The 27,627-nt window shown below is 38.5% G+C and overlaps 1 protein-coding gene and 3 gene segments (V, D, J or C); all 4 read left to right on the top strand.

The window, feature by feature from the left end:
- LOC106951965 (T-cell receptor beta chain C region) overlaps positions 1–27,627 on the top strand; it is a 46,556-nt gene that overhangs the window by 9,440 nt on the left and 9,489 nt on the right. The window contains exon 3 of the mRNA XM_074527699.1: positions 19,825–19,835. Coding sequence (XP_074383800.1) covers positions 19,825–19,835 — 11 coding nt within the window. The remainder of the gene's footprint in view (positions 1–19,824; positions 19,836–27,627) is intronic.
- On the top strand, positions 388–9,785 carry LOC106951974 (T-cell receptor beta-1 chain C region-like). The segment is given in 8 exon segments: positions 388–487; positions 593–877; positions 6,038–6,045; positions 7,288–7,333; positions 8,238–8,585; positions 8,679–8,708; positions 8,807–8,913; positions 9,526–9,785. Coding segments are annotated over 8 exon segments (894 nt in total).
- LOC106951967 (Ig kappa chain V-V region K2-like) lies at positions 15,396–16,118 on the top strand. The segment is given in 2 exon segments: positions 15,396–15,549; positions 15,632–16,118. Coding segments are annotated over 2 exon segments (450 nt in total).
- Positions 17,856–18,697, top strand: LOC106951970 (immunoglobulin iota chain-like). The segment is given in 2 exon segments: positions 17,856–18,223; positions 18,338–18,697. Coding segments are annotated over 2 exon segments (375 nt in total).

Below are 27,627 nucleotides of genomic sequence, written 5' to 3' on the forward strand. Positions count from 1 at the left end.
ATTGTCAAATAATGTTGAAAATGTGGTAAAATTGACTAATTTTGATTATTACAAACTTCAAAATGTGTCTGTATAAGACTTGTTGGAAATTTAGCTGTTAAATCTGCATATTTCTAGTTTACCAAAATAAAATAAATCCAAATTATCATCAATATTATTGGTTAAAATCAGTCGACTTCATCAGTGGCATGTTACTTACTAAAACTTCATTTTCATTTTGCTTGTACCTTGGAAGAAAAGATACCAAGTTTGCAGAAGAAAAAAACTTGCAAAAATGCAATAAATAAATGTTTCAGTTCATGCTGGTAAAAATTAATTATTTGTTTAAATTCTCAGCTGGTGTTACGGCAGCAGCAGATTTTACTTCCTGTCGTGGTCATATGACTTTTTGTTCAGTCGATCTCTGCAGCCGTTTCAGTCAGATCAGGACCACTGATCGGTAACATGCTTCTCACGGTTATTTTTCTGTCCCTGTTGGTAACATCCGGTGGGTGCAGATTTGGATTTCATTGAAAAATTCATCCCTAAATTGAAATACATTTATTTGTCCGAGCATTGAGCACGTTGAAACTCTCCTCTTCGTATGCTGCAGGTTTCTCCGTTACGGTGCTCCAGTCTGCAGATCAAATCCTTTCCTCGGATGCTGATGCGACGTTGGAGTGCAGTGTGGGCGCCGGGTACTCCATGAGCAGCTACACCATGCTCTGGTACCGACAGAACCGCCACGGGGCTGAAATACAGCTTCTTCTCACAGAATATGAAACAACGGCTGGACGCTACCGTTCGTCACTCGATGCTGCGAAAAACAATTTTTCTCTCAGTATTCCAGAGCTGACAGTGAACGACAGCAGCATCTACTACTGCGCTGCCAGGCACAGTGAGGCACGCAGACCCAACACTCGTACAAATACAAGGCTGGCTACGACAGAGGCAGGAAGGAGCTGTGGCTCCACTCATGTTTCATGTATCAGGACGTCATAAAGGATATCTGTTCCTAACCACACTGTGAAGTTATGTAAACCCTAACTTAAAGTGTGCAGAAACACTTTGTTGTAGATTTGTAGCCATTTTTAGGGAGAAGTGTTGCATGATGCAGTATTAGCTAACCTTTACCTGTCATACTGATAACCTTACATTTCACTTTTATCATCCATTTTTAAATTTGGTCACATTGACATGATTCAGATAATCAAAAAACATCAGACAACAATAACCTGAGTAAATACACAAAACAGTTCTCAGATTATTTCAGGTGTTTCCCGATACAACTTCCTCACTTCCAATACAATATCAATACTGCAGTTTTGAGTGTCGGCCGATACCGATATTGACCCGATACAATATCAGCACGTGTCATACATACTTTTATCAATGATTTTGTAATCTGGAATGCATTGATCAAGTGATGTTACTCAGAGAGCAATAGTTAATAGAAGGTATGAGAACACAGAAGTGCTTCTGAGATTTTAATGAAATAATTAAAAACTCATTTTTTGGCTGATATCGGACCAATTTCTGATATCAGATCTGGACAATCATAAGTATAAATAATTTTTTTTCATGTCTGTTTATTTTCTAGGGTTTTGGACTGGGCTGCAAGATCAAGGTATATTCTCTAATTATCTAGTAGCTGCATAAGGCCATTAATGCAGAACAAACTTCTGTTCTGGAAACGTAACAATGTCATGTTGTGAATCCCGATTCTCATCATGCTGTGTTTGACTTCTCGACACCCCCAGTTAATAAAAAAGCATGTTGAATTTAGTGTAACGAAAGTCTTCTCTGAACCAATGTCTCAGAGGCTCAGCTGAAAAGCTTTAGCTGCAGTTGCAGCTTGTTGGCCACTAGGTGTCTCCAGGTCCGCAAAGGAGCCCATTAAATGCTCTCTGGGAAGGAATGAGAAGAGTCAAAGGTTATGTGAGCAGCAGAGGGTAAAGCTGAAGCGGTCGGCTCCAATTTTGTATCTATAATGAATGCACCAAAGAATTTGGTTCTCTTCACAGCAATTATCTGTGCGGGTAAGAATATCTATGTTAAGTAGTAGAACAGCCAAAATAGTCTTTGATTCTTTAAAATAATTGTATTCTTTTGTTTTGCAGGCGTTTCCATTGGTGTTATAATTGATCAGCCTGCGTCTTTATTGCATGAAGTTGGTCAGCAGAATGTGAACTTAAAATGTAAACAAGACGACGATCAATACCTGAACATGTACTGGTACAGACAAATAAGCAATGGCAGCATGGAATTAGTGGCATATTCTCTTGGTAAAGATATTTCAACCATTGAAGCTCCATTCAAGGACACCAAATACTCCATGTCCCGTCCGTCGACGCTGAGCACCACGCTGCAGATCAACCAGGCCGAGCCTGGAGACTCGGCTGTGTATTACTGCGCTTCAAGCAAAGCACAGAGCTTCAAAAAGCATTGAGAGCAATACAAAAACCTCAGGAAAACATTTCTATTAATGTGGATTCAAAACATGAAAGAAAAAAAACATGTTCCTTTATGCACACCGTCATGTTTCTGCTGGACCACAAAGCAGATCAGATACGACAGCAGGTGTCAACTCTAACATTCAGAAACCTCCTTGATGTCTCACATAGTCGTTTCATTTTTCTCGTGCTTTTTTTTTTATTCTTTCCTAAATTTGATAGGGGATAAAGCTCAACAGATTATCTCACAGTGCCCTCTTCTGGCTTTATGTATAATTACAGTCAAGGTAAGCAATTTGTTTTGGTGCTTCTCAAGACTAGAATGCCATATTGAAACAATTTCTCATTCAATTCGATTCAAAAATACTTTTTAGATCCCAAAGGGAAATTATATGTTGCTCTAACTCATTTTAATTCAAGATTCTTCAAAGAGTTATGATAGTGAGTTATGAAGAGGACGGTCAGGGTTGTCCATAATTTTCAAGGTTTTATAAAGTCTCTTCCTTTGCATCGTTATAGGTCCCACAGACGTCCCCCAAACAGAACCAGACTTTATCAGCCTGTTGAGCCTTTTCAGGTCCCTACTTCTGATGCTGCTGCCCCAACAGACGACTCTCTGCAGAGTCGTCTGTTGCGTCTCCAGTCCAGTCTGTTGTCCAGATGAACATTGAGGTATTTATATTCCTCGACCACCTCCACTTCTTCTGCCATGATGGAAATAAGGTTTGATCTAATCTTGTTTCTCCTAAAATCAGCAATAATCTCCTACGTGTTGTTTATATTGAAGATGAGATGATCGTTTCCTCACCATGACACAAAGCGGTTCACCACATCTCTGTATTCAGCCTCTTGTCCATCTCTAATGCAACCAACAACTGCAGAGTCGTCTGAGTGTTTCTGTAAATGGCAGAAGTTTATTTGTGCTGGAGGTCAGAAGTGCACAGAGTGAAAAGTAATGGTGAGAGTACAGAGCCCTGTGGTTCTCCTGTGCTGCTGATCACCAGGTTAAACACACAGACTGTACCCTTGGCAACACCTCCAAATTTATTCAAACGGTTTATGGATTAAGTAACAGTAGGAATGTAATTCTTATGAAATTATAATTTATCAGTATTGTGGTCATGCTACTTTTCAAATATATAACGCATAGTTAAAGGGATGAGTGAAAATAATTTAACAGTGGATTGTCAAACCCAGAACACAGCATGTTCTGTGAAAAACTCAAAGTTTCTTCATTTTTGGACCAACTGACTGTATTACGTTATAGAAATGTTCTGTATTAATAGAAATCTGATTTTTTTGTCAAATGTTTTACTTGGGATCATTCTAACCCAGGGTTTCTCAATTCCAGTTCTCAGGCCCCTCTGTTCTGCATGTGCCTCTATTCCAGAACAGCTGATCCAAAAGATTGCACGACCTCTTCTGCAGCCATCAAGTACTGCAGAAACTTGTTAATCACCCACAGATTCAATTCAGGGGTGTGGCAGAAAGGAAACACCTAAAACATGCAGGGCAGGGGGGTCTGAGGACCGGAATTGATAAACACTGCTTTAACACACAGTTTTCAGATATGACTTTAAATTGAGGCCATAAAGTTTCTTAAAAAATGTTTTTCAGAAACGGAAACTGAAAAAATAAATAAAAGTAAATAATAATAATTGAAACTGAAAAAAAAAGTTCAAGACTACTTTTCAGTCTCAATTCTTTTATTTTCAGTATCAAATCTTTTCAAAGCAAACTTCTGTGCAAATGTTATGGCCCCAATTTAACTCCATACTCAGGAACCTACTTCAACTTCCCAATTCCTCAGTCTCTCATTTCTTTAAAAATAGAGATTAGATATAAATGTGATATAAATGTAAGTGAACCAATTCTCTCTCTGCTGACTGATTGGCTGCAGAGTCATGACCAGCTGACGTGTCACTTCCTGTTTACACCTCCAAACAAACAAAAGCAGCCAGCAGCTTCCTGTCCTCTGCTCTGCCTTCTTTTCTTAGCCGACCCAGAAATAGCAGCAGGCAGCTTGGAGCTGCTCCAGCGTCAAGTCGGCCCGACCTCCACAGCTGCTCCCACAGAGACTCAGATGGAGGCTGAGATACGGAGAGGCTGGCTGGGGGGGGCGGAGAGCGGGGAGAGACGGAGGCAGCAGGTTTTTGTGTGATGCTTTTCCACCGTGGGGACAGGGGGCCACGGTGATACAATCCTATAGAGCCGCCGTACAAAAACCTCCTCGCATTAACATCCATCATGTGGACGGCTGAGTGCAGCACAGAGAGCAGCAGCAGGAAGCAGGTGGAGGTGGGCAGAGTGGAGGCTCAGCCAGGCTTTAAGAAACACTTTAATATGTAGAAAATGAACCAGAAACAGAACAGCTTTTATTAACACATGTTTGAGTTTATACATGGAGCCATCGGGTCATGTGTTCCTCAGGGTCAGAAATCACAACTTCTTTAAACGTTATGAAGCTCATCCTGCAGGTTTAACCTTCCTGATGATCTGGGTTATTACAGCCGGTCTGAGGGAGAAGATTCTGGAAAGTTTGGAGACTTTTTGGTCCAGGAGAGATTCAGTGTGACACTGGAAACGAAGCTTACTTTGGAAAAGGAACCAAACTTACAGTTTTAGGTAAGTTGGATTCTCACATGTTCACTTCATTCAATTAGATTTAAACATAATTCAAAGCTCAGATGGGAATAAAGAAAAATATTTAGAGTTTAAAAGTTTGGCTGTATTAACCTGAAGTTGAAGCACTGTGACCAACACTCAACCTGCTTACTTCGGTCAAGGAACCAAACTGACAATTTTAGGTAAATATTCACTTTATTACAGAGTTTTAATGAATAATACTTTGATTAGGACCTCTGTACAGACAGACGTGTCTTCATAAAGTTAATTCTGGTAGAAAAACAGGTTCATGTTCAGTATCACTGCACTGTGACAATGATGAAGCTTACTTTGGTCAAGGAACCAAACTCACAGTTTTAGGTAAGTTTAACTCTTCACATGTTCAGTTCTCTTCGTCATGATGAAACTGAACAGTTCAGTAAAAAGTGATGGTCGAATCCGTCCAGTTTAAGTTCTGACATATTGAGCTGAACTCAGAGCACTGTGACCAACAGAGAACCTGCTTACTTTGGCCAAGGAACCAAACTCACAGTTTTAGGTAAATATTTCAGAGTTTTAATGAATAATACTTTGACTAGAGCCTCTGTCGGCTTTATGAAGTTAAATCTGAGAGGCAAACAGGTTCATGTTCAGTATTGCTGCACTGTGACAACGCCAACGAAGCTTACTTTGGAAAAGGAACAAAACTGACAGTTTTAGGTGAGTAAGAGATGTATTAAAATGAGCTAAAACCACCAGTTTTCTACAACGTTAGCATAGAGACAGTGTTGCTACTTATAGTTCAAGTTCAACTTGGCACTTTTTGACATTAAGCTGAAGCTCTGTGCCAACAACGAAGCTTATTTCGGTCAGGGAACAAAACTGACTGTTCTAGGTGAGTAAAGCGTCATTTTTAAGACAATTTTGAAAATCAAATAAAGATTAGGAAGTAGTAATATTACAGATACATGTTTCAGACTGAAGGGAGGTTTAAATTTTAGTCGGTGAGATGAACAGTTGAATCCATTTCTAAAGTAACATCCTGCACTGATCTGCTTCACTGTGATTCTGGTTACAACGAAGCTTACTTTGGAGCAGGAACTAAGTTAACCATTCTAGGTAAGAAACCTCAAATAATTGAGGGTCTTTTTAATAAAATATACTTTTACATTTTATGTTTTTGTTGTTTAAATTATGTTATTTGACAGAACAAAGTCAGGAGAGTTAGAGTAAAGAGAAACACGCTGCTTACTGGGTGGTTTGTAGCAATTTGATAAAAATTAGGTCGCTGTACCTTTAAATAAAAGCTCGAGGTTAAGAAAACTGCAAAAGGAGCCGATGTCAAATCAGAAACTTGAGCGGTTTTGGGTACTGACAGTCCACACTGTGACTCTGGATACGAAGCTTTCTTCGGCGCAGGAACAAAGTTAACCGTTTTAGGTAAGAAACATCCTGAATAAGGTCATTTAAAAGTTAATAACTTAAGAATCACAGTGAATATAGAAATTTGTTTGGCTGGAAATAATGTGAATAAAAGAATCTGCTGATCCGGCGCTGTGGAAAGTTTCAGCTCTGTGCTTTTTGGCGTGAAGCGTAAACACTGTGTCAGTACGAAGCTTACTTTGGTCAGGGAACCAGACTGACCGTTCTCGGTGAGTGAAACGTCTCGAATCCTAAAAACATGTTTACATTTCTCTCATACCGACAGATCCATGCCAACATTATTCAGAGTAGTTGTTGTTTAATGCAAAGGAAAAAGCTACATTTGTTCCATAAATGGAATATAAAGATGTAAATTCACACAGCTGATGAGTTTTTAGCACAGATGAACAAAATTAACTGTTTTAGGTAAGAAAACATGTTAAAGTTTATTCAGTTACTGAGAAAAGAAGTTGTAGAAATGAAGTTCTCCTCCCAAAAATGCAACTTATATGAAATCAGTTTTCACATGATAAAAATATAAGTATTGAAAGGATTTATAGAGGCAGCAGGAAGAGGTTTTGTTGGGGTTCTCTGGGGTTTAGCTGGTTCTAAACTCACTGTTTTAGGAAAGAAACTCAAATGTATTTATTTAAAAAAAATTACTTAATTTGGTGGCAAACAGTTCTAATGGCACTTAGAAAATACTCTGATCTGGAGGGAAAATACATTTTGGTGATAAAGAGTTTGTTTTGGGTCTAAAATTATGTTTGGGTGTAAAAGAGGTTAAAGACGGCGGCAGCTTTGCCTGCAGCCGTTTATCAGTGTGAACTACGATCCTGCTTACTTTGGAGCTGGAACTAAACTCACCGTTTTAGGTAAGAAAAACAACCAAAAGGCACATTTATATAAGTGTACAAATGATATCAAATAGTTTGATTTCTAGTTCTTGTTTTTGGTTTTTTCTACATGGGTAGAAAATAATTCACTTCAGTACAAAAAGACAGAAAGAGAGAAATGTTTTGCCATTAAAAAAAACATATCCATTTTATTTATGACTGATTTAAAGTTCAGGATGTGTGAAGGGATACGTCAAGACAAAATTTGAAAATAAAACATCAAAGTGAGATAAATGAAGAGTTCTGATTCATGTGTAAAACATAAACTGGGTGTTGGGTTTTCTACCTGTGACTGAGTGCTGTGCTCCGGCTCTTATCCTCCATATTTTGGAGAGGGAACCAAACTCACAGTTTTAGGTAAGAAAAATTACCAAAAAGCATCTTTAAGTTAAAAAAAATGGATATTAATCAAATAATATTTTTAAATTTGCTTTAGACAGTAGAAACTAGTAGATTTCAATGAAAAAAGGGAACAGTTTTCATCTGGACTAACAGTTGTTAACCTTGTGACTTTATGAAATCTTAAGATTTCTGCCTGATAAAAAACATCATGTATTTTACTTTTTTTCCTCTGAATTAAAGTCCCAAAGGTGTGAGGGAATATGCTGAAAGAAAATCTAAAAACATAAGAGATAAATTTTGTGTGTCAGCGTTCTGGTTCATGTAGAAAACATAAACTGAGTGTTGGGTTTTCTACCTGTGACTGAGTTCTGTGCTCCGACTCTTATCCTGCTTATTTTGGAGAGGGAACCAAACTCACAGTTCTTGGTAAGAAGAAAATACTAATAAAAGGAGAAGACCAGTGATGATTCCTGTTATTGTTTCAGATTTTGACTGTACAGATCTGAGTAACTTGTTTTATTTTATCTCTTTTAATAAACAGAAGATGGAGTGGATGTCACTGCACCAACAGTGAAAATCCTTCGACCTTCACCCCTTGAGTGCAGAGACCAGAAGAAGAAAGAGGGCAAAAGGAGGAAGACCCTGGTGTGTGTGGCGTCTGGTTTCTACCCGGATCATGTCACCGTGTTCTGGCAGCTCAACGGCCAGAACATCACTGATGGTGTGGCGACCGACGCCGCCGCCAAGAGGAATGAAATCACAGGACTGTACTCCATCACCAGCAGGCTGAGGCTGCAGGCCAAGACCTGGTTCAATCCTGACAATGAATTCAGTTGTTACGTCACATTCTTTAATGGAACCTACACAAACTATTCAACGTCTATTTATAGTACGTCACTTTCAGAAAACAAACGTCCTTTAGTGACTTCTTATGCTTCAGGTTTAGTAATGGTGTCATTTTCTTTCTTTTTGTGTCTTTCAGCAAATGAAACGGATACAGGAATGACAAGAGGTAAAAATATACATTAATCACTTTAAGTATGTTTACATTTGCTAACAGGTCGGCCATTAGCCTCCACAGCTCTAACGTTTCCCGATCTCCCCAAACAGAGAGATATTTAAGGATCAGCCAAAACGCCAAACTCTCCTACAGCGCCATGATCCTGAAGAGCTGCCTCTACGCCGTCTTGGTCTGCTTTCTGGTCTGGAAGCTTCAGGTCTGTATTACAGTCTGCAGCTTTAGCTAAACTTCCCCAATATAACCTGAAATTAGCTGGTAATGGTGTTAGTTTGAAACTGATGCAACCAGATTAGATTAGCAGCAGGACAGACAGCAAAGGCAACAAGAAGAACACAAACAGTGATCACCAATATAACTGACTGCAGATGAGAGGATTGAGTAAAATAAACACTGTACTGGTGTATTCACAAGAAGCCGCTGGATTATTTGATTCATAGAAAAGGTCCAAATAAATAAATGATGTAAAGACAACAGTGGAACCACCAGGTTGGTGGATGGGCAGTGGTACATTATTTAAGTATAGTTTAACATCAATATATATAGGTGAAACATTTTTTTAAAATTAGAAACTGCCAAAAATTTGCAAGAGCTTAAAAGATATTTCATTTTATATCAAATCAGGTGATTTTTTTTTATCTACTTTTAAAATAAATTCTAAAGAGGATTAAGATTTTTATTTTAAGTTGACGGCCATTTTGATTTCAACTTATATTGTGATGCAGCTTCTGAAATTCTGTTCTGGCTTTTTGGTTTTGGTATGATAAAAACACCACTGATTATCACATTTTCTTTCCTGTTTGTTTTGCAGCGTTCACCAAAAAAACGGCAGGAGTGAGAGCCGAGAGAGCCGAACCTTCAGCAGAAACCTTTTTTTTTTTTTCATTATTTTTAGCTTCTGTAAATTAAATGTGTGAAAATGGCAGGTGGAGACGTGTTTCTGACCTGAACATCCTGATTGTTAAAAACATGCAGGTTTTCTTGTTGAAACCTAAAAGCTCTCTGTGTTTTTGTTCAGCTTTTTCTATGTAATCTTTTCATGTATTTTCTCAATAAAGACACGCAAGCAAATCTTTTTGTTACTGTGATGATTTTATTCTCTCTCTTCTCATCACTTGTTCCAAAGATTGTGTCAGATATTTTGTCCGTTTTCCAAGAAATCTTTTTTTTTCTCAGCATGAAGTTGAAACATCTTATCTCAGGAACTTGTATGTTTTTTTAACTGAGTCATAATGAGAATCAAAAAAAAGAAAAAAAAAAGTTTTTCAGCTTTTTGACTACTTCTTCATATTACATCTAAATATTCTAGTTTTCTCTGCATATAGTGAGATGGTTGCTATGGTTTCCGTTCTCTGGAGCTTTGTCAGAGAGAGCGTTCTGCATGTGAGAACAGGAAGTCAGGGTTCTGATGCGAGCTGCTGCAGAGCGACAGGATGCGGTCGCAGAGCAGCCTGCTGAGAAACAAGCCTCGCAACCTTCGACCTTTACCGCAACCTCCGGCTCTATGACTGCACCTGCACCTCCTACACACACACACACACACATGCACACTGTGTGTGTTGAAGCAAACAGCTGGCACAGGCTCCATTTCTGTCTCAACCGAAGCTGAAAACCGAGCAGGTTACAGCAAATGTGTTACAGCAGCTGCAATTTAAGGTGATCTGGGGTGAAACCTTGAAATGAGTTCATTTATTTTAAATTAAATTTTTTTATATACATTTTCCATTGTTTGTGTGTTCAGAATACATCCTAGAGATACATCTGTATATTTAACAGCGATAAACGGTAAAATTGTGACGGAAAAAATCTAAACTATTAAACAACTTCAAGCTGTTTGATGCAAAGTTGCCATAAATAAATTAATTGGTGAAAACTGTAATTTGTGCGTTTTACATTTGTATATCCATTTTATTCGTAATTTTTTTTCAGTAAGTTGAAAAGTTTTATTTTACAGTAAAACACTTTTTTTAACCGTAAAAATCAATGACGATAATGTCATGAAAAAAAAAATACTAATAATTTTACAGTGGACATTTGGTGTTTTACAGTAAAATTTAGGATTTTTTGTTTTGTTTTAATTTATTTACTTTTTTTTTCACTTTTTTTGCTGTAAGACAACAGCAGCATTCTGCGGCCCATTTATATTTTTTGAATCATCCTCAGATATTTTACTTTGTTTGTTCTCGCGCCGAGTCAAACTGAGAAAATATCCGTTACTTTAAAAAACATGTTTGTTCTGAAAAAAAGACAGGAAACAGATGTGAGGCAGCAACAGACTCAGGTTTTCTCTGACATCTGATGTCTAATTATTCTCCTCCTACTAAAACTGTCACAAAATATCCCTCCAATTCACTGCCACCTTATCAAGTTTATTTTTGTAGCACATTTCAGCAACATAGCAGGTCAAAGTGCTTTGTATCATAAAAACATCATATTGTAAAAAGAATTATGAAAAGCAAGCAATAAATATTACATTTTAGTCAGATGCCATCATCAAATTCATTAGATTACAGATTATATTGCAAAACATCATTTTTGTTAAAATACCATGCAAAATAATTCATGGCCCTTTAACCTTTTCACTTTTTGTCACATTATGTGACTTTAATATGAGGCGTAACGTTTGTAAAACATACACAGTATACACAAAAATCTTTATTTATTTTTTTTGGACTGGCTCAGCTGCCCTGATCAAATGAAATAAAATTTGATCTTTACATACAAACACCCAACATGTGACAGAAACTAACTGAAAACTTTTCTTCCACACGGACAGGAAAGCTGGTTTAAAAATGTTACAGAGTGCAAAAGCGTTGAGAAAATGGTTGGACAGTGACTTTAAAAACAACAATATTTATGTGTTAGAGTTTCCCAGTCAAAGTACAAGTTTCACCTAACAGAGAATTGATGTCTACAGATCAGATGTTTCACATACGGTAAAAACAGCTCACCAACCGTCTCAATGAAAAATGGGTTAAACTTACAGTAGGTGTAAAGAAACAGACCCCAGAAGCCTTGCAGCTGCGATTACAGGAAAGGGTGGAGCTGCAAACAGTCTGTTCAGGGGAGGATGGATGCTAATTAGTTTTTTTTTTGTAGAAAATGTTTTAAATCATATATTATTTTTCTTTCCACTTCACTGTAATTTCCCATTTTTTGTCAGACTGTTGCATAAAATCCTGTAAAAAAAAGGCATTCATATTTTTTTAGGATAGAATAGATAATTTCAGCATGTAACAAACATTTTAACTAGTTACAAGCTGGAGTTTCAATTGTAGTTCTGAGCTCTCATTACATTACTGCTGTCCGTCACATCTGCGTAAAATATATAGTTATATAGTTAAGAGTTTAATCAATCGCAAGGTTACACAACATTGAAATTTTAATAGAACCATTTGAGCCAACACTGAAGAATTTTGAATTAAATTTCCCTTTGGGATCAATAAAGTATTTCTGAATTTGAACCATGTTGTAGCTTCATAAATGAGATATTTCACATGTTGAAATAAATAAAACTAAATCATGTAAATTTGGTTAAACTAATTCACTGCTAAAACCAGACAAAAACAGCACTTGGAGTCTTATGAAACATCGGCGTGGTCTAAATAAATTCACTTACTAACAGCTCAAAACGATTAAATTGGTTTCATAAATCTATTTTTAATAAAGTTGCATAAAAATTGTTTTGGCCGTGGCAACATACATGTGACACATTCCCTCCTAATGGTTTAACCTGATATAAAAACAGGAAATCCATCAGCTTGAGCATCAACCAGTTGACACATTATAATAAAACAATCTTTAAAGTAAAGATACTATTAAATCTCACTTTTGTAGTTGTTAATGAAGACATTTAGTTTGGCGCTTTAACTGGACAGATGCGGCAACCATTGTTGACATTTGTTAGTGTAAAATAATCAGATCAGCTTTCAGAAAAAAACAGGAAATAAAGTGAAGTGTTGTTACATGTATTCTGGTTTCATATTTTTCTCTGCTTCCTTCACATGAACAGCGACCATTCAGAGCAACGGGCGCCCTCTGCTGGACAGCCTGCAACACTGCTGTCAATCAGAGCAACAAATCTCTGAACTTGAAGAGATTTTAGGTCAAGTTATTTGATTTAGAGATGAACAAACTCACAAAAACGAAATTCAATGCATCAGAATGAGAAGCATAATAATAATAATAATAATAATAATAATAATGTAACTCCAAGCACCAAGAATAATATTTTATGATGTAATTGTTTACTAAATAAAGCTCTGCTGCTTTCTATCACTTGTTTTTATTTCTGTTGTCTTCAACCTTTATATCCAAAATAAAAATGTCTAATCTGGTCAGGAGTCAATATATCACAATGCTAATCACTTCACAGCCTAAAGCCAAAAGTGATTTTTTTTTCTTAGATGTTTCATACTCTTTACCTGTAGAAATATACAAAAATACTAAATTTGGCAGATGTTTTTTTTTTACCTAGGCCATTTTTCCCATATTATAAGGGGGAAACTCTGCTAGTTGAACAAGTACTTTTCTAAAAATCAATATTAAGCAATCGTTTACTTAAATCAAACTTTTATATCCTGCTGAAAAGTCTCTTGTATGTTAGCTTAGTCTTATTTCAAGGGTACTGATATTTGCATTAGAAAAAAGGGGGTGGAAATACTTGGTAAACTTTTGTTTCTTAAGTTTGCATCCCTGTAGTGTAATTTCTTGTCTAAAGTTCTTGATGATCTGGTTAAACTCACTGAATCTGTCAGACTGAGAGCTTTTATTAAGATGATGGCTTGGAAATTCTCCTGGCAGATACTTTTCTGCGAATTCTGGAAGCAAAGGCAGCAAAGAGTACATGCCCTTTGACCTCTTTGGAAAAAAGTGCCCTTTTGAAATAACGTGGAGGGGGTTTAACATTGTATAGCGTGTAGCCCAATGTAGCACTCTGGATTCTGGATAAGCCTACACAACTTCCTCACTCAGTACCTTCAGACTAGCCAGCAGCAATTAGCAAACACCTGGTGGAGCTGAGCCTCTACTGAGTTCATTATAGGAGCTTCATCTCAGAGCAACGCTGGTAGAAATGTTGTTAAAGAGTTAATAGAGGAGCCATGTTGTGATGACTTCCTGAAGGCAGAGTTTCAGAGAGAGCAGGAGTGTCTTAAAGAGACAGAGGGCCAATTTCAAGGCGTTAATTATGAAGTCAAATTTCTTTTAAGTCATATTTGCATATTTTGGAAATGAAAGTAATAGACTTGATTGTGCTTTAAAATTGCACTCTTTGGAACATACATAGTACTGCCCCTTTAAAGAACTTTAACTTCTAAATTATTTTCTCCAACTGTTTGCCCACAAATCCTCCTTAGTTGTATAACGCCTATATGCGCACCTTATTTTTACTCTGAGTCTGAAAAAAAAACCTCAAAACAAATTTTTAGATGATAACTAAAAGTCAACTTTCTATATTTTTCTGCACATCATTGAACTGGCACAGTTACAGCCATCATTGCAATAGATGGATGCTTCAGCATACTGACAGCAGACCACAAAACCACATCACACAGAGATACAAGGTGGATGTCTGGTGATTCTCCTCCCTGCAGCTCATAACAGCAGCTCCACATTATGATCAGGCAGCCAAAGATCCTCGTCTCGGTTTCCGTCTTTCTCCTGTGGACATCAGGTGATTAAAAAGATACTTAGATAAAAAAAAATTATAATTATGTTTTGATCAACATTTTGCGAGACATTTCTGCTCTGTTCAACCCCAGGTTTTGTCGGCGGAAGCCATGTTTCCCAAACCCCGATGCTGTGGAAATCTGTGGGTCAAGATGCAACGATGGAGTGCAGTCATACCAAGGGTGCTGGCTATTTCCAGATGTACTGGTACCGACAGCTGCCTGGAGAAACAATGAAACTCGTCGTGTTCACGTCGACGGCTTCAAAAGACCACGACTTTGGAGATTTCAGTAAAGATAAATTCTCAGCGTCCAAGACTGAAGCCGAGAGAGGATCGTTCACAGTGAAGAACCTGAAGCCAGAAGACAAAGGCTTGTACTTCTGCGCTGTGAGTCAACACAGTGATGAAACCACACGGGAGAGACGAACAAAAACCTCAGAGCACTTCTCCCCTCAGCTGGAAGTGTCTCAGAGACACACTCCCGTATCCGACGGTTCACATCTCTAGTGATGAGCCGACATCACACTCTGAGTTTAACTCACTGCAATGGAGTCATCTGTGTTTCTGTTTTTTACCACTCATACTGTCGCTGTCTGATTGGAAACGTCTGCTGAATGTACAAAGTTTCTTTTGTTATTATTATTACTCATATAAACTCACTATGAACAAAGTGAATTTGGTAAGAAATCCAGAAAAACAAGGCCTTCAGTGTTGAATTGTGTTTTGAAGTGCTGAAATTTCCATAATCACTAAATGGATAAAAAGACGATAATGGGAGGTTATCCGTTTGGAGAAGTAAAAATGGGTCATAAACAATGGATATGACCCTTATATTATGTTAAATGAGCAGTATTATGTATTTTCTAGCCACATAATACCATTTTATAGCACAATCAAGTAACTATGTTACCTTCATTTATTATAAAAATGCTATTATATAAAACATTACAAAAAAAAAATGATTTTGCCAATTAACGCTTTGAAATTGGGCCTCTGTCTCTTTAAGAAGCTCCTGTTCTTTCCGAAGCTCCGCCTTCAGCACACAGCCCATCACAACCAGTAAAATGTGCTGAGCATGTCGGTCCCTGTAGAGACAAACAGAAGCTGCAGAGACAATGACAAGAAACCTCAGCAGCATCACTCTGCTGCTGCTCTGCTGCTGCTGTAGGTTGGACTCCAAACGTTTTATAGATAAGTATATTTTCACGTCCATCTTTCTTAACTTTCTTTTTTCCTTTCAACACAGATTGTTCTCTGAGCAGTGATGTCCAGCAGGAACCACCATCAATATTAGGAACTCTTCAGGGTCCTGCAACAATCACCTGCAGCCACTCAGTCAGCACATACAACGTGATCCTGTGGTACCAGAAGCCGACTGGCGGCTCTGCTCTCAAGTTAGTCGGTCATACTTTGTATGAAAGTCCAACAATGGAGGATGAATTCAAAGGTCACTTCAATATAAAAGGAGACGGCTCAAAGAAATCTGAGCTCCATGTGGAGAAACTGCAGCCAGAAGACAGCAGCATGTATTACTGTGCAGCTAGTAGACACAGTGACTCGCTTCATGTCTCCCCCTCTACAAAAAGTCTGTGTGATGCAACCTTCTCTGTTACCGAGGGAACCATCGTTCACCTGCTGATAACATAGTATTCAACAAAACCACAGGGGAGGAGAGGCTGATCATAATGAGATGTGTAATCTTACTTTGCCCACTAGAGGGTGGTGTTTTTTCCAAAGATACTGCTGTGAATAATTTTTATTTTGGTTACAGTTTAATTAAAAAATGTTAACTCATCACCAAAGTATGACATTTCTTTTACATAATAAATATTTGGTCTGAGTGTATGGTTAGAAAGCAGTATGGTTGGGAAAAATTACTAAAAAAATAACTAGAAAAATAAATTGTTACATTTCTTTCAGTAATTGCTGTACTTTAAAAATAAATTATAGTTGAAATTACTTGTTAAGCATATTACTCCAGAAATTTAACATCCAGGAAGGTTTAATTTGAATAATTTTAACTATTTAAACACTTAGCTGTATTATTAGTCTGTTGAGGCTACTGTGAACAACAGAAAGGTTCTCTAGCCAGAACTTTTCATATCGGGCTTAGCAAGTTTTCTGGGGGAAACCTTGTTGGTATTTGTTATTTTCTGTGGAATCCAATTCTGAATGTGGTAAGTTCAAGATTATTATGAATGTAAAAATGCAAAATCAGAGCAGTTTGACTTTTGGAAAGAGGAGGAGACATGGAGGCTCCTCCCATGATAGCTTAGATCTGTGATTACAACAGAGCTTCAGGGCAAACTGGCCCCAACCAGAACCGGCAATGTTCCTCCTCTGCTGCATAAGCCTGCAGGCCCTACTGGTTTCAGGTAAACTGCTGATTTTGAGGATGAATTTTGACTTTTTTTTCTTTTTTTTTCTCGAAATAACGTAAAATTTCCTTTGGTTTGAACTCATGCTTCCCAGTCATTTCTCGTTTTTCGTCGCCTCTCCCACAGGCTCCTCTCCGAGTGAAAAAATTGTCCAAATTCCTGACCACGTTTTCAAACACCAGGGCGAAACACTCGCCATCCGCTGTTCCCACCGCATTCAGAGCTACGATCAAATCCTCTGGTACAGGCAGACGGACGACCGCGAGCTGCAGCTGCTGGGATACATGTACGGAACCGCTTCATTCCCAGACAAGGAGCTGAACGTGACAATAGACGGCGACGCCAACAAAGACAAAACGTGCACCATAACCATTACAGGACTGAGCCCAGACAGCAGCGCGGTTTACTTCTGTGCTGCCCGTTTCCACAGTGCTGCATGTCTCTGCTCCTCAGTGCATAAACCTCCTCACACTCCCGCACAGCTGTATCACCTCCTTTGATGAGGCGAGACCATGTGTCATGACTAATGCGATAATATTCACGTCTGGTCTAACCACGCCCACCTAGCAGGGTTTTTTTTTGCTGTCACCTCAAAGGAAAAGACGAAGAGCAACTTGTTGAGCTGCTGAGAACATCACACAATAATAACCAACAGAATGAGAGTCAAACTCTTGATAATCGCTCTCAACGCTGTGCTGTTTTCAGGTGACCACAGCTTTCGGTACAGAGGTCCACTGTTGATGTTTTAGTTGAATTTTCTGACTTAATTTGGGGCGTCTTCCTCTACAGGAGCTTCTCTTGGCGATCAGGTCCGCCAGACGCCGTTGAACATTGTGGAAAATCGAGGAGAAGCAGCCAGAATCAGCTGCTCCCACAGTGTCCAGAACTACAATGTAATCCTCTGGTACAAGAAACTAGAGGACAAACAGCTGCAGCTGCTGGGGTATCGGTTTTTGGGAGAAAGCTTTCTAGAACCTGGAGTGGATGTGAAGATGGAAGGGAGTGCGGACAGAGACCAGACCTGCACTCTGATGATTAAGGAGCTGAATGAAAGCAGCAGTGGGGTTTACTTCTGTGCTGCCAGTTACCACAGTGCTGCACAGCCACGGCTCATCAGTACAAAAACCTCACCGTCTGCCGAACCAAGCAATTTATAATTAGGCTTTCTGTGGTACATCACTATATGGGTTGTGATACAGAACATTTGAGTAAAACATTTACTTTGCTGCTCAGTTAACGTTTGACAGATTTCCACCTGGATCGACTCGTTTTGATCAACCTCTCGTTCTTCTTTCTAAAAGGGGAGGAGCTTCTGTGAAGTGACACGTTATTTATCCTCCCAGAAATATTCAGCACATCTCTGTTGGACCACAAAGCGACAGATTCTAAACACTGAATATTTAAAATTAAAACGATGTTGCAAATTCTTATACTTCTACTCTCTTCATTGAGAATTCAAGGTAAATTTAGAAATATTGAATAGATTTTCTAGAATTTAGTCTTTCAATAAAGAAATTTAGTGTAAATTAACTTGATTTTATTTTAAATAAAAGATTTTTTTCTTTTCTTCACAGTTCACTGCCAGGACGTCATCCAGGATCCCACCATCAGTTGGAGGTTGAAGTCTGAATCGACCGAGATGAAATGCAGCCACAAAAAAGACGTTTCTCATACCCAGATGTACTGGTACCGACAGCGACCAGGGGAGACCATGACCCTCATTGTGTACACGGCGTTCGGTGGGCAGCTCGACTACGGAGAGAACCTGCAGAGCAAATACTCAGCAGTCAAAGACGCCATAGAGACCGGAGCTCTGACTGTGAAGGACCTGCAGCCTGATGACAGCGGCATTTATTTCTGTGCTGTCAGCAAACACAGTGATGTGAGGAAATACAACAGCTGAACAAAAACCGACTGCCAATAAAACAGAGTTAATCAGAAACCCATGTCTGCACTTTTAAAAGTCTCCACTAGGGGGAGCTGGGAATCAAAAAATGATTTATGATTCAACGTCTCTAAAGTTTGATCAGTTTCCCTGGAACCACAGGAGCGTCAACCTCAGCTTGTGTTTGAATTTAACTTCAAGTAGAAACAGAAACTTGTGGTGAAAAAGGCTGGGATGATTTCTCCAGTTATCTATAACATGATCTGATTGCTTTTACTTCAAACAGAATAGCAACTGTTCGTCCTACTGCTGCTCAGATGATGATTATTAAGATGCACATTCACTTATGCCAGTGGTCCCCAAACTACGGCCTGCGGGCCGGATCTGGCCCGCCTCCACATTTGGTCCGGCCCCCTGAACAATACCAGAGAGCATTCAGATTTTTTTTCATATACTGTATTTTTCGGACTATAAACCGCTTATATGTGCATTTTTCTTCAACCACCAGGGGGCTCTTTAGCAGGAAGTGAATCATTGGAAGTCAAAATTGGAAATAAAAGAAGAAAGTGCCCATTAAAATGGAATTAGGTTTTAGAGATATCTGTGGTTTATATGTGTATGTTTACTGGTTTTCTTTTTTTAACAAAAACCTTTGGGGTTGTGGCTTATAGTCCGGTGCGGCTCATAATTCGGAAAATACGGACTATAATCCTTCCTGGATTTTTTCTGTGAAGAACCCAGAGAGGGTTATTTAGTTTTTATTTATTTCATTAATAGTGTTATTTATTTCCTGACTTTTGTTCTGTGAAGATCCCAGAGAGAGTTATTTGTGCTTTCTGGAAAACAATACATTTTTACATTTAGGCACTCCTGCAATCGTCACACTTTTTCTGTTACAAACTGACTCCGGCCCCCACCAGAGAAGGGAAAAGTTATGTGGCCCTCACAGGAAAAAGTTTGGGGACCCCTGGCTTATGGTTTTGCAAATTTTCTCTTTAAAGAGCAAATGGACAAACGATTGATAATCTGATAGCAGCTGGTTAATCCGCTCTGCTAGCTAGCCTGCTGCTTTATTGTGGTTGATGCATGCATGACCAGTCAGTCTTATTCAGTACTGCATTGTTAGCAGATTTTAGTTTATGGTGATTTTGGCGCCCCTCTGTGGAAACCCACCCTGGACAGGGAGCCATGTTACCCACTAAGCCCAAAGATTTACACAGGAGGAGGTCATAAATGTTTTCATCTTCAGTTTTATCACATCCACATTGTGACCCATCGCTGTAGGAAACCTTAATTTTAAATTAATTGTAAAATAAATTGATTAATAAATTAAGACATTTTATTTTCCCTTGGGATTAATAAAGTATTTTTGAATTTAATTTAATTTAATTAATAGGGATTGATGCAATAAACACTAAGTGATAAAAATTGTAAAGTAGATGTAAAATTTTTATGGATTAAAAAATTTACATATAAAATCTGAAAAGTGTGGCTTGCATTTGTAGTCAGGTAACGAATTAAAGAAATGCTGCCTGCTATAAAAACATTGACAAGCTTTACACATATAGAGACTTCACTTGTTTCTTCTTTACACATCAGCTCCAAGGTTGTTCAAATCTCAGCTCATCTTAGGTCAGGACTTTGACTAGGTCATACTAACGCTTGAACATGTTTTGATCCAAATCATGTCATTGTGGCTCAGTGGCTACATCTGAGGTTGGAAGGTGAACCTTTGCTTTAGTTTCAAGACTTTTGATGTCTCCAAGCTGTTTTCTTCCAGGAAAGTCACTAGCTTTTCACACAGACAAAAAAGGCATGATGCAGCCACTGCCATGTTTTACCATGGGGATGGTTTGATCAGGGTGATGCTGTGGTTAGTTTTCTGACATCCATGTACTTGCAATCTAAAAAGTTCAGTTAGGGTCTCACCTGATCAGATCTTATTCATTTATATTTCATTTTGTCCGCCACATGGTTTTTGATTACCTTTAAGTTTGATGTCCAGTGGCTTTTTTTCATCCTTCAGTATCACTTTCTGTTGTTCCATCATAAAATCCCAATTTAAAACATTGAAATTTGCCATTGTAACATGACAAAATGTAAAAAAAATATATATACAAAACTCAAGGCTTAATATGAACTCTTTGAACAGAAAAGCAGCTGAACCTCAACTGAAGCCTTTGACTTCAGCTGTGTGCATTGAGGGTTTGTGTTTCTTCGTCACTTCCCTTTCCTCTGCAGGGTTCAGTTAAATCCTCATCACTATCAGCAGCACATTCACTTTCATTGCTGGTTAGACTCCACCTGCCAAAACCTAAACGCTTTCTGTCTGCCCTATGGTGGTGGATTTTTAGCAAATGTTTAACTTATAGAGGTAAAATGAATCCCATCATCATCCTTTCTTACCTTGCAGGTAAACAAAAATTATTACAATGTAGTTAATTTAACAATTCATGCCTTTTTACAATCAATGACTAAACATTGTCTCTAACTTTTAGGTGTCAGTCTGTGTGTTGAGGTCAATCAGTCTCCCTCTGATCTCATCACACAACCTGGTTATAAAGTTCAGATTTTCTGCACCTATGATAAAACCGACTACAGGGTGACGCTCTGGTATCAGCGCCCAGCTGGAGAGACAGCCATGAACCTGCTGGGGTATCTGAGCTACAAAGACGCCACCATGGAGGAGACGTATAAGAAGGACTTCAACATTTCTGGAGATCTGAGTGTGAACACGTTGAAAAACGCCTCCCTGACAATCAGTGCTGCAGAGGAGAAGCACAGTGCTTTCTATTTCTGTGCAGCAAGTAAAGCACAACGACAAAAAAACACCTTTGAACGTTACAAAAACTGTTCAATGGTTTTATCATCCGTGGTTTCCAGTCTTCCATGGAGCCTGTTTGTGGTTGATATGTGCATGAGGGTGTTTTCTAAGACATCGCTTTGTTCTTTTTAGTATTTGGTTCTATTTAAATAATCAGGAAGACAACCAGGCAGAGGACCTTAAGTAATTTTCATTTACAAAGTTTTATGAAAGCTTCCATCCTAGCAGCAAAGGCACGTCTTCACCATCTCATTCTATGAATCCAGTAAAAAAAAAAAATTATTATTAATAATAATAATAATAATAATAATAGAATATTAATAATAAAGAAGTGGATGAATTTACAAACTTTTGTCATTGTGTGCATATTACTCAGTCTCACTAGCCTGGAAAGCTATACAAAAAAAATTATACATCCCAAAAAATAAGATCACAGTGCAATTACAGCACTCAACAGCAGAGGGATTTCAATGACCCTCTATGCACAAGATTTTTATCTTGTGCATAGCTCTACTGAAAGTTTTACAACCCTGTCACAAACATCTGTTACTTTTATCAGAGAAGCAAAGTTTTCCATCTCTGTCAATCTAGACAGCTAACTAGTTAAATATCTACCTAGAGAGAAAATAGCTAGCTAGTTAATTATCTGTCTAGTTAGCTAGCTAATTATCTAACCATCTTACGATGTATAATTCTCTAACTATCTAGCTAATTATCTATAGATAGACTGCTAGCCTAGCTAGCTAGTATGTCTCTACATCTGTCTGTCAAAATGTATTTTTAAATGAAATTCTTTCATTAATTTATTTATTCATAAGTTCTTTTTGTCATTTTATTGCTTGCCGATGCTTGATGGCCTTCACTTCTCTGGATTTTCTGGAAGCAGAAACTTTAGAATTTAGGGATGACATGTTTAATAATCATTGCTCATTATTATTATAAAAACAAATAATTTCCCTGAAGTACATATCAATAAGTCAATAAGTTTCTAGTTTTCTTATTGTAAGGTTTTTTGTAGGTCATTGGATGAAAACAATTGTCAGTAAAGATAAACCGAGAGGTCATGTTATCTTCCATCTTTTAAGAAGCTTAATGAACCAAAAAGCCTCATATGACCTGATGGTTACATTTCTTTGCTGCTGATAGGAGGTGGTGAACGTCAAGAAGCAGCTGCTCGCCTTTTACCACGTGACCGATATCATTTCCTCATTCTTCTGCTTGTTTTTTTTAGTTCACCATACTCATCGCCTTCATCATCATCACTTCAACAAAATCTCCATCAAAGTAACGAAATGATTGCCATTTTAATTTTCTGTTGCCTTACAGGTAATTTCAATCATTTGTTTGGCTACATGCGTTTATTTACCTGTTCCAACAGTTTTTTTCCCCCCCCCGTTTTTGCAGGTTTTTCTCTGGGGATTGACATCCACCAGTTTCCTTCGAATATCGTAGGTAACACCAGTGACGATGTTCAGCTTTTCTGCTCACACAAGCAGTCATCGTATAGAGTGATACTCTGGTACCAGAAGACTCCTGGAGACCAGGCTCTGAACCTCATCGGATATGGATACGGACAGATCAGCAACGACAGCGTGGAGGAAAAGTTCAGGAAACATTTTAGGTTAGGTGGAGATTTAGCGGCAGCCGAGAAGAACCTCTCTCTTTCCATCGTCGGTCTGAAAGCCGAACACACGGCAACTTACTTCTGTGCTGCAAGGGAAGCACACTGCGCCAAACATCCAACAGCCCTGAACAAAAACCTCCAACCTACGGCCTCAAGTTATCTCCTCTCTGGATCTAGACAGAGCCCAGCAGCCATCACTGTCAAGACAAGATGACGAGTTCAGCACATTTCAGCAACAACGCAGTTCAAAGTGCTTCATATCAAACATTCAATTATGAAACAAGCAATAAACCTTAAATTTTGACAAATGCAATCATCCACATCATTGCGCCAATACACATCAAATACATTGATCAATGTTTCAGTTAATGCTAATCAAAGGCAGCGCTGACAGTTTTTAGCCTTTATTTAAAGGAACTCAGTGTTTCGGCTGTTTTCCGGTTTTCCACATGTTTGGTCCAGATTTGTGGTGCATGGAAGCTAAAGGTTCTGGTTCTGGGAAAGCAGAGCAGAGCAGAACCAGAAGACCTGAGAGGTCTGGAAGGTCTTACAGTCTGCAGGGAGCCAGAGTACGGTCAGTAGAACTGGGCTGATGTGCTCCATCTTCCTGGTTTTAGAGAGATCCCAAACAGCAGCGTTCTGCATCACCTGCAGCTGTCTGATCAAACTGTTCCAAAGCTTTATAGTCACCATGTAAAAAACAAAACAAAAAAAAAACATCTTCACAGCATGTGAGTTTAATACATGAGGTTTCATGTAATTGGAGATTTTGTGAATGAATATTTCACATCCTGTAGTGACAGGTGATCATGTGACTTCCTGGTTTGTTTGTCTTAAGAGACATTGTTTCATCGCCTCCTCCATTCAACTGAAGCCAGATCATCGCCGACATGTTTGTGACCGTCTTTTATCTGTCACTTTTGACGCACTCAGGTAGATTTCTGAAAAATGTGCACACGGCAAGAATAGCTGAGATCCGATCATTTATTTTGCTTAAGAGTTTGTTTACGTTGGTTTGTCTGTGAATAAAACAATCTGAAACTTTACTTTTCACATCCTGCAGGTTTCTCTATTGTAGTTCTTCAGTCTCAACATCAAATCTCTTCCCCCGGAGACAATGTGACGTTTGAGTGCAGGTTGGGAACAGGCTACAGCATGGGCAGCCAAACCATGCTCTGGTACCGGCAGAGGAGCCACGGGGCCCAAATGGAGTTCCTCCTCAAAGAATACGAAGAAACTGTTGGACGTTACCGGTCTTGGATCGAACCGTCGCGAAATCTGTTCTGTCTTCAAATCCCAAAGTTGTTTCCGAATGACAGCAGCACCTACTACTGTGCCGCTAGTCACAGTGATGCGTGCAGATCAGACAGTCATACAAATAACGAGGCCGACTGTGGTACGCAGGCAGGAAGGAGCCGTGGCTTGTCTGACTATCAGAGAAAGTGTCATAAAAATTATAAATTTTAAATGAATGGAAGTTGAACTGCAGTTCCACACGAACTTTAGATATTTATATAAACAGGAAGAAGGCTTTTTATTGTTATAAAAGAATAAGTCTTTTGGGGGCAGAGTTGTGATACATCCTTATTAAAATGAGAGTAGTCCTAGTTTGGAAAAATCTGTGCAATTCTCACGACAGTGTTGTAGTCAAGACCACCGAACCCGAGACCAAGTCAAGATCCGGACCAGAGCTCCGCGCTACATGACAATAAAATGTGAAATATGATCAAAATTACTTAAATTGATCTGAGAGATCAACATTCCCATAAAAACAGCCAAATACTAAGCACAGTAAATTTAACCAATATTGTTATCAACTCAAACTCGTCTATGTTCTGCTTTGCTTCCACCTCAGATTAAACAGTGCCGTTTGATAGCCAATAGCAATACAAAGACCTGTTGAGGAAAGCTATTCCCATGGAAACGGACTTAAATACCAAATTATTCAGCTCCCATCAGTCACCTATAGTCTTGTAGTATTGATGAGTCTTATGGCTCTTTGGAAGAAATTTACAAGGTTCTGTTTACTTCAAAAGATCCAGTTTGAAAATAAACATCTTTAACAGAACAAGCCATTTTAATCCCAAATATAGATTTTTAATTATTTTTGTGGCTGAAGTTCACAAAAAAAGTTGAATCATCTGTAATTACAGAAAAAAAAAACTGTATATATTCTTGCAGATAAAAATTATGTACATATAGGCTTCCTGTCATGACCAGTTTTGCTTTTGTCTCTGAGGTTATTGTGATAAAAAAAATATTGTTCTTCTCAAACCATTTTCAAGTAATATGATGGTAATGGAATAATAACACAAGAAAACGTTCTCAAAGATCAATAAACTTTAAATTCTAATGAACATTTAACACCAATGCAGTGTTTTACAGTGTTGTGTGTACTGATAAAATTTTAATGCCATCTGCAACAGTAGCAAAATAAAAAAGGAAAATGTAACAAATAGTGGAAAAATGTGAACCTGAGTTAAATATAACAAGGAAATGCAAAACTAGTAGCACAAATTGGACCTCTGTTCAATTAGGTCTGTTGATATTTTTTGCAGTTATTTATTTTATGTTAAATGTTTTAATTTGTAGAGATCAATTTTAATTTTACATTAAAGTCATATTGTAACATCTTTGTAAAAAAAAAAGGTATTTGATGATTATTGATTTCTAAAAGAAACAAAAAGGGGGTGAACACTTTTTATTGGCGCTGCACAGCTTTCGTTTTGTCTGACTTTTTAACAGAACCTCACTTCAAAAATCTCAGCACTGTCTCTTTAAGACGGCCTCTAGGAGACAGCAGCTACAGAGAGAAACTCATTCAGATCTGTAAGAAGGAGGAGGGTCAGATCATCTCCTGTCACCTTTTTGTTTCACAAGTTAAACCAGCAAATTTAGTCCAGAAATGAATTTGGTTTTGATTGCAGTTTTATTCTTGCCTGGTAAGAAAACCACTCTAGGAGGAAGGAACCATATTTGCTTTTTTTTTTATTATTTAAAAAAATAACACTTTATCGTGTTTTTTGCTTTGTTTTCTAGGCTTCTCACTTTCTGCTGTGAACTTCCAGCAGCTTCCATCTGTGTTCGTCAAAGTCGGCGATCAGAGCGTCACCCTCTGGTGCGACCAGGACAATAATCAGAATTACTACATGTTCTGGTACAGACACCCGGCAGACAGTGGGAAAATGGAGCTGGTTGCTTATTCAGTAGGTAAAGACGCCGCGGCCATTGAAGCTCCTTTCAGCAAGACCAAATACACCTTGACCCGTCCAGAAGTGCTCAGAACCTCCCTGCAGATCCACTCTCCTGAGGCTGCAGACTCTGCTGTGTATTACTGTGCTTCCAGTCTAGCACAGTGCTTCAGGCTGCCTGAGCCGCCTAACAACAACCTCAGGAGGAGGAAACAAGAGTAGGGAGGGAAACACTGAAAAACTTCAATATGAGACTGTGACACGAGGTACGTTTTGAAACAAAGTAAACTTTTAGAAACTCAGAATTATGTATGGATGTTGCACTCTTTTGTGGTGGGATGGTTAACATCCTCACTTTTCATAAAGTTTTGCTCAAAACCTGCTTTCCTTTTTGTCAGCGGTATGAGTGTGCGCCGAAACTGATGTGAGCGAATATATCTTTATAAACAGACAATTTGTGGTGTTGAGTAATTATATCTTTATACTGGAACGCTAAATTCACATCTATGGTTATATTCACACAAGACTGCTGCCTGGAACCTGCCTGTAAGGAAACGTTTCATATTTAAACAGTAATGGCGTAACGCTGAGTCAGCTGTAGTTGTCACGCCAGGCCACTAGATGACACTGTGACTGTAGCGTGTCATCAAAGGCTTTGCTTCCACCTCAGGTAACCCGGCTCCATCTCCTATGAAGGAAACGCTCATCGTACACATACCTCATCAGAAACTTTTAAAATGAACAAGTTAAGCAGCACAAAGTTATCCGCCATTATGCATGCGTAGAATAAACCCTACAAGTGTGTGTGTGTGCGCGCCTTCACACCTAAACTCCGATGTTCCTCCTCATTACATATGGAACACCAAGAAGGCCCAAAAGGTGTGAAATTTTACTTGTCTTTCATACGCAAAGTACGTTACCAACTAGAAAGCAACTACAATGGAAGTGACAGCTTTCATCCAAGCAGCATAGTCCTTAGATCAGGGGTGCCCAAGTCCAGTCCTCGAGAGCTACCATCCTGCAAGTTTTAGAAGTATCCTTACTCCAACAGACTGGGATCAGCTCTACAGAGGCCTGATAACGAGCCAGTCATTTGATTCAGGTGTGTTGAAGCAGGGATGCATCTGAAAGTTGCAAGATGGCAGCTCTAGAGGACTGGACTTGGGCACCCCTGCCTTAGATGAAAAAGAGCCAATCACAGCGAACAAGTCAAAGTATTCCAGGAAATGAGAGTAATTACAAAACTATAGGACTAGGACGTCCAAATTCATATCCGTGAATTCATGATTAATTCCTGATTTTTTTACATATCAAATCTTCTTAAAACATATTTATTTAGG

This window comes from Poecilia latipinna, unplaced genomic scaffold, assembly GCF_001443285.1.
Source record: "Poecilia latipinna isolate Pla-1442-1.1 unplaced genomic scaffold, P_latipinna-1.0 Scaffold484, whole genome shotgun sequence".
NCBI lineage: Eukaryota > Metazoa > Chordata > Actinopteri > Cyprinodontiformes > Poeciliidae > Poecilia > Poecilia latipinna.